This window comes from Sinocyclocheilus rhinocerous, unplaced genomic scaffold (assembly GCF_001515625.1).
Source record: "Sinocyclocheilus rhinocerous isolate Xijiao unplaced genomic scaffold, SAMN03320098_v1.1 scaffold1488, whole genome shotgun sequence".
Lineage (NCBI taxonomy): Eukaryota > Metazoa > Chordata > Actinopteri > Cypriniformes > Cyprinidae > Sinocyclocheilus > Sinocyclocheilus rhinocerous.
This window is the reverse complement of record NW_015633542.1, coordinates 605,295-618,201: the sequence shown is the minus strand read 5'-3', so window position 1 is coordinate 618,201 and position 12,907 is coordinate 605,295. Positions and strand designations below refer to the sequence as shown.

Genomic DNA, 12,907 nt, shown 5'->3' with positions numbered 1-12,907 from the left:
TTTTTTTTTCATTTTGCAAACTGGAATAATTGTTATTTATCAATTTATGTTAATTCGTTTGCTGTAGTTTTAATGCAGTGTCATGTTCACAACATCATTGTGTTTTATGATGATGTGGACTGAAGCACGCAACGTGTTCAATTCTGTTGTCTGCTTTCTGCTGGACAATACATCGACATTTAATTAAATTTGCTGTCATGGTTTGGCTCTCCATCACACAGCTGACAAAATATAAACACTAAACATGCATATTCATAGCTGAAGTACTGAAGACTGTACTACTACTAATAATAATGTGCGGAAACAGCAACTTGAATAGCTTTTCGTTTACATCACAGCCCTGTTGGCAGAGCTGGGAAGTAACTGATTACATGTAATCTGGATTATATAATCAGATTCCAAAAGTTACTTGTAATTAGATTATATTACATTTAAAATACTCGTAATCAGACAACAGTTACTTTTTTATTGATTACATGATTACATATTATTCACACAATAGAAATAAATTATTCATAATTAACGATTCTCCCTAATTCCTTTTTCATCTTTTAAATTTTCCCTTTTAAAATATCCTACCACTTATGTACATTCAGAAAGTCTTCCAGTTTTGTGGACATTAGCATAAAGACCAGTCACTAGTGACTATAATTACACAGATAATTGAGAGGAAACATAGACCACTGGATTTACAAATGAATGGAATATATTTTCTCTTTGTATTTTTATAGCGATATGGTACAAGATGAATGTGATAAATGTGACAGGTAAAATGTAATGCAAAAGTAATCAGAAAGTAGTTATATTACCTAAAATGTGTAATGTAATGGATGTAATTGGAATCAGTAACAGATTACAATTTGTAAGTAATCTACCCAGCTCTGCCTATTGGCTACTGAACGTCACAAACTACAGTTTTGATTTCAACAGGTATTTACCAGCAACAATACAAAAACCATGATGCATAAACTCAATATAATGTCTGCGGTGCATATTTCACTTTCGATAAGTGATCGTTTGAATATTTTATTAAGCATGTTTTCTCTGGAGGCACATGTTTGATCAAAGGCTATCCATTTTACATAATTATTAATGTAATAAGAGTGTCATTGTCTTGGCTGGTGTTCTAATCTTGAGAGGGAAATGTCTGGGGTCAGGCAAGGATTTCTTTCATCTTTCCGTTTGAGGACGGATGACTGGGATGAAAGCTCTCAGACAACCATTTATGCAATAATAGAAAACTGCAACAAAGTACCTAAAAGTGCTCAAAAAATCCTGCATTGTAAGAAACATTGCCTCAGATTTACATTCATTTCAATGCAGTCTATAATTTCCTTCATAAATGTTCTTTTTGAGTTAGAAAAGCTATTGATCTAATTAATCCAAGCCTTTTTCTAAATATATTGTAAAATAAGTATAGAACATCCTCACTTTCATCAAACTTTTTTTTTCTTTATTAAGATAAAGACTTTTTTCACCTTCTTTTCTGTTTTATAATGCATAAAAGCTTCAGATTTTGTCATTTAACTACTTGAAACACGTCATCCTGAATTATGTCACTTAAATTTGTTTAGTAATATATATGATCCAATACACACACACACACACACACACAGACACACACACATATATACGTATACATACACATACATATATATATATATATATATATATATATATCAGAGGGACATAGAGATTTTTGCATCTGAAATCTTATGTGCCGCTATTGTAAGTAACTTTGGATAAAAGCGTCTGATAAATGCATAAATGTAAGTGTATGTGTAAATATCAGTTAAATATTTCACCCACTTTTAGGGTCACACTATCATAGGGTCCAAAAGTCTGAAACCACTAGTGAAAATGCTTTAATTTAGCATTTTTTTTAATGTAATAAAATATTTTAATTACATATTACAATATCAGAAAAAACAGTAAAAAGTTTAACTGAAAAAAAAAAAACAAGGCACTCATTTGCGTACTTACATTTGTAAGATCTAGAAATACTAGTGCAGAATCCGAAATATATTTCACATCATTTTCTTAATTTTAAAATTTCCAAAATCTTAAATGTTCTTTCTGTTTCCAGACTTAAACAGGATTTGGAATCTCATTTTCAATGAGTTCTTTTAAATCCCAAAGACGAACTGAAGCCACAAAAGTCACATTTTGATATCAGACTTTGTTCAGGGTTTGATCAAATCCCCATCCTTAATATTGCAAGAGCAATATTAATTCTTATTCCTTCCTTACCAACCACCACAGATTCTGAGAAAACCTATTGGATATGCTTGACCTGACATGTGTCAATTTCCATGCATCTGTCAGATCGCAGCCAATCACAGTCTATTACCTTCAAAGGTACAGGGCTGCGTTACGTAAGTCAAAAAAGGGGGTATTTGAGGAAAAAACTATATATTTGGAGCACAGACTACACTAGGAAGCTTGTTTAATGGATAGCTTTTGTGGTAGAAGGGGACACATAACAGTGTATTAAAGTGTGAGAGCGCATTATGAAGGCTCAAGCTGTGAAGTTGAAGCTAATTTTGCTCGCCGTGGACCATCCGTCTAACGCAGAGCTTTACGAGCGGCTCCAACCATATGAAAACTGACAAAGCGGCGTACAAACAAGGCAGAAAATGAACAACACACTCTGGCCCTTTCCGGAAATTACAAATAAATCAGATACAGCAATTTCCAATTCACCAACCGTAGCCTGCACCTGGAGTTTCATAACTTCGCTTTCACAGGATAAACCGGCGAGCAGTATTTATGATTACTTACTACTGTTTATGTCTCTCAGCCAGCACTTTCTGTCAGCGTTTATCTACCCTAAACGTGTTCGGAGGAGAAAAGATGGCAGGCTTATTAATTTACGTAACTGATTCGGGATAGGCTGTTTTGCAATTGTTTACTCACCAACAACTGGCTAAAAACACCCGAGCGAATAACGCCGCAGATAGACAGTGTGACTCCTCAAAGAGTCTCTCTGGCTCTTTGATTCAGTATTTTTCCATAAGCTTCGGGGAGATAAGTCTTTGACCGTGCTCTTCCTTCATGTTATTCTTCGATTCTGGCAAGATCAAGGACTCTAAATGGCCCCGAGCCAGATAAAGTGAATTGAGCTACACAGACTGCATTTGCAGTGCATGATGCATACGAAATATGCTAATTCCTGTGAAGATTCATGCATGCAGACTAGCCTTAAGACACATTAAAGGATTGTATGCATCGATTGCATAGGCTGATTTAGAATTAACAAGAATCATTATCATTAGAAAGTCTTACCACTAGGGGTGTGTAATATTGACAAAAAAATCTTGATATTTATTAGGATTTTTTTTGATAATTAAACAATATTTTGCTGAGTTTATTTTTGTGCTGTTACTATGGCTGTTTTAGGCCTGTCATCATGCATAAATAAATAGAACACTAAAACCGCCAGTAGGTTGTGGCAAGACCGTGTCTTAATGATTGATTCACTCAATCATTCATTAAAACGATTCAAAACGGCTAATTAGTTTAGAATCGATGCAAGTGACTGTCATAATGAATGGATCATTGAATCACTTACTCAGATGATTTGTTTAAAATGGCTGATTCATTCGGAAACAAAGCAAGTGACTGTCTTTATGAATGGCTCATTGAATCACTGACTCAAATGATTCGTTCAAAACAGCTGATTCATTTAGAAACAAAGCAAGTGACTGTTTTTATGAATGGATCACTGAATCACTTACTCAGATGATTTGTTTAAAATGGCTGATTCATTCGGAAACAAAACAAGTGACTGTCTTTATGAATGGCTCATTGAATCACTGACTCAAATGATTCGTTCAAAACAGCTGATTCATTCAGAAACGATGGAAGTGACTGTCTTTATGAATGGCTCATTGAATCACTGACTCAAATGATTCGTTCAAAACAGCTGATTCATTCAGAAACGATGGAAGTGACTGTCTTTATGAATGGCTCATTGAATCACTGACTCAAATGATTCGTTCAAAACAGCTGATTCATTCAGAAACGATGGAAGTGACTGTCTTTATGAATGGCTCATTGAATCACTGACTCAAATGATTCGTTCAAAAAAGCTGATTCATTTAGAAACAAAGCAAGTGACTCTCTTTATGAATGGATCACTGAATCACTCACTCAACTGATTTGTTCAAAAACAGATTCATTCAGAAACGAAACACTGCAGTGTTGCTCTGAGCTGCACAAATGTTCTGATCCGGTTTTGTTTGGAACTATTTTCGCTGGCAAAAGAAAAAAAAATAGACAATAATGTGTTAGACAAAAATAGACAAAAATATTTTATACACTCAATTTTAACTTCTTGTTCGTTTAACTGTTGTATAATATTAACATCACACTTGCAATCGTGCTCACACACTGATATTCAGGAAAATGGCATGTTGCTTGTGTGATATTACTTAACTATATAAATATAAAAGAACAAAAACCCATTCAGGGTTATTTTTTGCTTTCATAACTTGAATAATAGGGTAATTCTAACAGCATTCTAATAGGCTTCATCACACAGTGAATGCTTTTGGACTCTCAAGACGTTTTTTTGTTTTGTTTTTAATATAATATAATATAATATAATATAATATAATATAATATAATATAATGTAATCATATCAGCTCGCATATCGTTAAAACAACAATTACGATATTATCGCAGACTATAAATATTGCACACCTTTACTTACGACTTCGTTTTCCCAACAACCTACATACTTTATCCTCTACATCTGGAATGAGCTGCGAATCCGCCCCCTTGTCGTGGCCTTCGCTCTCACGGTCGCGCTGAAGGTATCGGGTGAAGAAGCACATTATGTACCTGCCCTTGTGAAACATGTTGCGACTCCTTGCCGTGCAGATGTTCGGTTAAGCAGACCTGACAAGACGGCTAATTTACCCTTGGGCGGCGGGTGGCCAAGACTCCCATCATGGCAGATGGGCTGTAATTGGGACGGATGTGTGCAGATGCCATGCTGCGCCCAAATGGATTTATCACGTCACCCTCAGAATGAACTGATGGAGGGGTTGTTTGTTTGAAGCTAATTAGGCAGAAATTTGTTTTCATTCCCTCCTTATCATGCCACAAATTGATCTAATAGGAACGGTGCGGCGTTCGAGGAAGGCGCCGATCAGGAGGGACACCTGCTTCCTTCCAATGTCATGAGATCTGTCCGATCGGTGTACTCAACGAAGAGGAGACATACTGGTGCAACTTTAGATTACATCTAGACTAGACTAGACTAGAAAAAGAATGGACTACATTAATCTAGACTAGACTACAACAGAATAGAGACTCTTGAAACTAAATTTTATTTATATAACAATTCATATTACAATATAAAGGAATAAGGTATCACAGGTTGTTATTTGAAAATTGACCAATCAGAAGCCAGGACCATAACTAGTACAGAAAAGAATAGAAGAGAATAGCGTAGAATTGAACATACAACAATCCTACTATACATTTTATACGTTTTAATTACATTTAGACTAAAAAAGAAAATATAAATAAAAATAAAATATTAAATACAAAAAAGATTTTAAAAATAAATATTATATATAACAACAATAAACAAACAAACAAATAAAAAAATGTAAACAATATAAAAAGAAATAGGTACAATAGGTTATGTTACTTGAATATGAATTAGAAGTGTAGCACAGAAGAGAATATTAATTATTATGAATTCTGCGCACAAACATACTTTTTGATTCCATTATGTACCTGCCCTTGTGAAACATGTTGCGACTCCTTGCCGTGCAGATGTTCGGTTAAGCAGACCTGACAAGACGGCTAATTTACCCTTGGGCGGCAGGTGGCCAGGACTCCCATCATGGCAGATGGGCTGTAATTGGGACGGATGTGTGCAGATGCCATGCTGCGCCCAAATGGATTTATCACGTCACCCTCAGAATGAACTGATGGAGGGGTTGTTTGTTTGAAGCTAATTAGGCAGAAATTTGTTTTCATTCCCTCCTTATCATGCCACAAATTGATCTAATAGGAACGGTGCGGCGTTCGAGGAAGGCGCCGATCAGGAGGGACACCCGCTTCCTTCCAACGTCATGAGATCTGTCCGATCGGTGTACTCAACGAAGAGGAGACATACTGGTGCAACTTTTGATTACATCTAGACTAGACTAGACTAGAAAAAGAATGGACTACATTAATCTAGACTAGACTACAACAGAATAGAGACTCTTGAAACTACATTTTATTTATATAACAATTCATATTACAATATAAAGGAATAAGGTATCACAGGTTGTTATTTGAAAATTGACCAATCAGAAGCCAGGACCATAACTAGTACAGAAAAGAATAGAAGAGAATAGCGTAGAATTGAACATACAACAATCCTACTATACATTTTATATGTTTTAATTACATTTAGACTAAAAAAGAAAATATAAATAAAAATAAAATATTAAATACAAAAAAGATTTTAAAAATAAATATTATATATAACAACAATAAACAAACAAACAAATAAAAAAATTAAAACAATATAAAAAGAAATAGGTACAATAGGTTATGTTACTTGAATATGAATTAGAAGTGTAGCACAGAAGAGAATATTAATTATTATGAATTCTGCGCACAAACATACTTTTTGATTCCATTTAGATTAAAATAGAATAAAATAGGCAATAAAATAGGCTAAAATAAAATAGAATAAAATAAAATAAAATAAATAGATGCATAATAATAAAAAAACAGATAAAAATATCTTGTCTTTGCTCTGTACTCTTCTTGTCATTCTGTAAAATGTAGTTATGATGCTGGTTAATAAAAAGAAAAAAGAAAAGAATAAATGTGATTCATGTGTAGCGTGCAAAAAAATAAAAAATAAATAAAAAGCCTAAAACATAATGAAATTAAAAAAAAAAAAAAAAAAAGAAAGAAAGGAAAGGAAAGGAAAGGAAAAAAGTACAGCAGGTTATGTTAGTTGAATATCGAATAGAATAGAATATTAATTATGAATTACATTTCTAAATATAACTTTTGATTCCATTTAGATAAAATAGACTAAAATAGGCTAAATAATTTTAAATTAAATTAAACTAATTTGACACATTACAAAAAAACAACAACTTGCTATTGACCAATCAGAAGCCAGGACCAGAACTAGCATGGAACCGAACCGAACAGAACTATGCTCTCAAACTAGTCTAGAATACTTGGAACACAGATGTTCCATAATCTGACTATGAATTGTATTTGTCCATATGGGATTTGAAGGTGGCTGCAAATGTTCTCAGTGTTCATCATCGACTATTCAGTGCTGCCAAACATTCACACGCCAACTGTGCTCTCAGACACCACAGATTTAAAACAACCAGCATTAAACTTTCAACCGTTTCTGCCTTTCAGCTTCACTATGCTGCTTCGGTTTTAATTGATGTTCATTTCAGAAGAAGATCAAATCCTTTGGGATGACAAAATTATTAATTAGAGATCAATTTTGGGGTGCTTCGCTCACATATTTACACGACACATTAAAACTAATGACTAAATGATAAGACATTTTATGAAAATGTAAGAGGTGTTTGTCCGTGCAAAAACTCACCACTAGAGCGTTGTGAGTGGATGCCAGGGAATTGCTATGTGGTTGCTAGGTGGTTTTACTGTATTTACATTATTGCATGAAAAGATCCTCTGTGGTTTCCAAATATTGATTCCATTTAGATTAAAATAGACTAAAATAGGTTAAAATAATAATAAAAAGATACATAATTAAAAAAAACAAACATCTTAAAATATTAAAATAAAATAAAATATAATAAAAAAAAGGATTACAGTATGACAGGCTATGTTACTTGAATACTGACCGATCTGAAGCCAGGACTGGAAATAGCAAAGACCAGAACAGAATAGTATAGAAGAGAAAAATAATTATTATGAATTATGTTTCCAAATATAACTTTTGATTGCATTTAGATTATTAAAATAGAGTAAAATAGGCAAAAACAACTAAAATAACAGACTAAAATGCAATTAAAAATAGAATATTAAATAGATACATACAATAAAATATAAAATTATAATTAAAAAAAGAGACTCTATTATAATCTTTTTTGCTATATTTATCAAATATGTTAAGCCTGGTCACTTTTGAAAACCCCTGAACCAAAGTATGAGCAATAGTAATAATTATGCTTGACTTAGTAAACACGGCTAATTAAACCGAAATGAGGTGCGTCTGAAGACCCGCACATGACCTGCCAATGATTCACCGCAGGAAAGATGAGCAGAAACGTGCTCAGCTGACTGAAAACAATTCATGTTGCATACTTTCCCGAGAGAGAGAGAGAGAGAGAGAGAGGGATGGGAAAAGCACTAAGTGGAGAAGAGAAAAATAAAGACAGATATACTGAGGACAGAAGAAAGTCATAAAACTTTCAGAGATGACAAGAGAAGCGCAGTCCACCGCTCCGGTACATGGGAACTGGTGGATGTCTAGAAAGGCTGCTCTATTTAAAGCCACGGCGCTCCGCCGGGACAGCGGTGCTGATGCTGCTCTTTTTGCGAGCGAGGGCTACATCCGTTTTGAGCATCCCCTAACTCACCCGTCCTCCGCTAGAGAGGCTGCACGTCATTCACAGAGCCCTATATTGGGAGTGTGTTCGCTCTGCATGAACAAAAGCTTTCGTTCTCTGCCTGACGGAGGATGAGCAACTGCAGTCGGTGGGCAGAGGATGCTGAATGAAATATTGATCAGCTTTTATGTCATCCTAGTTTTGTTTTTCACCTCCTGCCGCATTTGAACCCAGGTTTTAAAGAATGATGATGGGCCATTAAAAGAGTTACAGCGGTGGTGGAGGCAAACACAAATGTTAAGAGCTTGCTTGGCTCTATATATCTGCTGCTCTCCAAGCATACGACTATTGAAAGCCTCTATGAATTGCTCTATGAATGCAAATATTAATGCATATTCTCAAGTGGACATCCTTGCATCTTAGAGATCCGTCAGACACCTGTGTTTTGTTAAAGGTAAGATGATACAGATGAGTGACCCTTGCATTCATTCACATCATTGACCCACATACACTCACATTCCATGACATACATACCTTATATAAATGCTTAAGTAATCCTCTGGGTTATTTACCATTTAATATCTACAGACAGCATACCACAAATAATAAATGCATAAACGTGTGCATGAATGAATGGGAAACACATTGGAAATCAATGGAAATCTATCAGATGAGAACTGTGAATAAATGTTTAAGAGGCATATACTCATTCTGCATTGTTACGTTTTTCCTCCATAGTTTTAGAATAATTTTAGAATTGTACATTGTTACAGTAATCATTACTATTTTTATTACTCTATTTATTATAAATACATTTACATTGTTATAAGAACATAATTTTTAAAAACTTTTTATTTTTTAGCTTTGGCGTCACAGAAATGTCACTTTTTTCACTTTTTTTTAGATAAAAATAAAAATATTTATAAATATAACATATAGGCAAACAAACAATTAAATGAAAATAAGTTTTGTAAATAAATTAATATTCTTTTCAAACAATTAAGCATCAATTTTAGATGAAGAGGTTTTCAAGGTCATGAGAAACAAATTCAGAAAAGTGCGTCCAAACCTTTGACTAGTAGTGTGCGTTTATGGATATGGCAGATGATTTTATCCAAAGCGAACAGTGAATTCAAGCTATAAATTTCATCAGTTTATTTGCTCCCTAGAGTTCAAACCCATGACCTTGTGATGTTCTACCAGTCAAGCTACATGATGTTGGTACTCAATACGCTGTCCGATCTGTCAGACTGCTTCAAAACTAGAAGCACAACACAATATTACACGGATACAGCATGAGACCGGTGCGATAGAGTCGCATATCAACCCCGTCTGTCAAAGTCTTTCATCGCACAACCAGTGGAACAAGAAAACACGGTTACTTTCGCTTAGCATCCGTGTGAGGATGTGATGTAACACACTGTTTACATTCAATAAACTCACAAGAATGACACCAGTGATGCATAAGCAGTTCATCCACCTAGAAATGCAGTACAAACTCAATTGGACAATCTATGCAACACTGAAATACCAGTTTCTTGCCTGCTCGGCTTCCTAAAGCATGCATTATGAACTGAGGAAAGCATTGAATTGCATTCTCTCAAACTCTGACATTAGGTTGAAAATAGGTCGTGATGTTCCTTAATCAGTTGATAAGTGAAGGCTTTACCGATGAGGATGAGGATGCAGACCAGCAGCGCGATGAGAGCACCGGGGCTGAGCGCGGCTGACATGACGTAGGCCGTGGCGTTGCAGGACTGAATGGCTCCGTCCGTGTCACAGCCGCACACGTGGATGGTGAGGGTCCCCGTGCTGCTGAGGGCCGGAGGGCCGCTGTCCACCACCAGGATGGGCAGCAGGTACACGTTCTGCTCCTGACGGTTGAATCCAGAGCGCTGCGTCCTGATGCCGGCTGTGTTGTCTACAGAGTCAGAGAGACCAAAGGTTTGAGATGCAAACATATGACTCAATATATGCAATCTGTTATTTATATATTATAATAATGCATTATTATAAATTATTTTATTATTACTGAAAATAAAGGCAGTGTGTTATATAATAGTATTGGCAGAGTCTTTTCTGCTGTGTGTAACCTTAAAATAAACATTACGTACTATGGTACATTTAAAAGTAGCACAGTTTTGCCATCTTACTATCATAGTAGAGCGAAACGTTGAGAACTAAATATTACTAAAAAATAAAAAACAACCAAAAACAATGCAGCTTATAAAAGTATATAAGACATAAACATGGATTGCATATAAGGATGCATTCAATTGCTCAAAAGTGACACATTTTAAGACATTTATAATGTTGCAAGAACATTCTAGTTCCAATAAATGAACCTGAAACCAGGCTAATTATACAGAGTTTTAATTAAGACTAATTAGTCAACTAGTCATTCAAACAACCCAGCAACTTAAAAAAAACTAAGTAAAAAAAGAGACATACAATTCATATGTTATATATAGAGTATATACAATTTATATTTAGCATATTTAAAATATACGTATAATTAATGAAAAATAATAATTAAAAAAGTAAAAACTAAAGCAAAGAGACACTATAAAAAGCAATATACATTATATTTATTGAATATACAATATCATTTATAATAAAATGATTATTACAAAAGTAAAAAATAAAGTAAAGAGACACAATAAAAGCAGTATAATCTTAAAAATATATGTATAATTTATCATAAAATAATAATTAATAATAAAATAAACATCATAAAGTTTATAATTAAAATAATATTATTTAATAGACTTTTACATTGTTGCAAGAACATTACATTTCAGATAAATGAACCTAAAACCAGCCTAATTATAAAGGACCTTTAATTAAGACCAATTAGTCAGAAAACCCACCAACTTTCAGCCGTGGTGAGAGTAAGAGACTTTTTCAACAACATTACAAGATCTTAACGAGCCCTAAAGTTCAAACTTTTAAATATAAAATAGCTATATATATTCACACACATATAACACACAATCGTTCCCCTAATTGAAGAAACGACCACAAACTGAACCTATTGCGGGCTGTTAGCGAGAAACAAAGCAGGTCTGAAGTTCCCCAGAACTGAAACGGCAGATGTATGAATGCGGCGAACAGCAAAATACTGTGAAAAACTACAGCAACAGCTCATCTGATGGACTTGAATACAGGCACACGAGCCATCCATCATGGAGGACATACATCACTGTCAGCTCCAGCGCTAGAGCACCACTTACTGATAAATACAGCTGGCGTCTCCACATCCGCCAGAGAGACCAGGAATTTCTGCGGAGTAAAAGCACCATGACATTGGGACTAGACTGGACCGGTAAATCTTCTCTCAGGGGTGCTCTCCTTCTCAAAAATACAGCACACACCATCAACGAAGGCAACAAAACCATGTCTGAAGTCTAAAAACATCAGGAATGGAGACATTACCATAACCAAACTTCAGTGCAGTCGTTTCCCTGCAATGAGCCGAAGTAAACACTGAGATGTGTTTTAAAATGCGACGCTGATACAGTCATTGATCGGGTTATGTCGAATCCATCAACCAATCATTTATTAAAGAGCACAGAGCCGTGACCTTTCAATATTCATCCAGTTGGGCCGCGGCTTTCTGGCTAACACCTAAATGACAAAAAGAGGACGCAGAAGGAAAGCATTGATTGAGTTCAGCACCTCGAATCAGCGTTCAGATTAGCTTCATAATTGATTTCGAGCCACCAAAAGCTGTGAATCAGATTTAGTGCTAACGTTTATTAGGGATCCTGCACTTTTTGACCAGTGAATTACTGTGACCTTTCCAGTACGTGGATAAGGATTTTTAAAAATGATTCAAACACAGACCAATTCACTTATGAATCATTAAGAATTGACTCAAAAGAATGACTCACAAATCAGTCATTATGAGCAAGCTTTACTGTACATAGGACAAGAACAATATGAAATATTGTAGAAAAGCGATTAAAATGTGTATTCACTAAAAAAGATTCTATAAACAAGATTTTTAAATATGGAAATGGTAAACACCATTTTTAAAATTCACAGATACTTCCAGGTTTTCCATGACAGTGAAAACACATGAATGCCATTAAATTAGATGTGTAATGGCATATATTACTAGTATAATTCATATTCATTGATAATAATATTTTATTATTTTAATATTGAAATGTTAATATTAATTATTACTCATAGTTTTACATTATATATCACATGCATATATTCATATATACTTAAATACACACACACACATATATATGTATATATTATTGTACTGTGTGTGTGTGTGTGTGTGTGTCTGTGTAATATATATATATATACGTATATATATATATAT

At 34.4% G+C, this 12,907-nt stretch overlaps 1 protein-coding gene across 1 annotated transcript in view; it reads right to left on the bottom strand.

The window, feature by feature from the left end:
• Positions 1-12,907, bottom strand: part of LOC107744392 (cadherin-22-like) — a 215,524-nt gene that overhangs the window by 4,750 nt on the left and 197,867 nt on the right. The window contains exon 18 of the mRNA XM_016558018.1: positions 10,238-10,489. Within this exon, the coding sequence (XP_016413504.1) occupies positions 10,238-10,489 (252 nt within the window). The remainder of the gene's footprint in view (positions 1-10,237; positions 10,490-12,907) is intronic.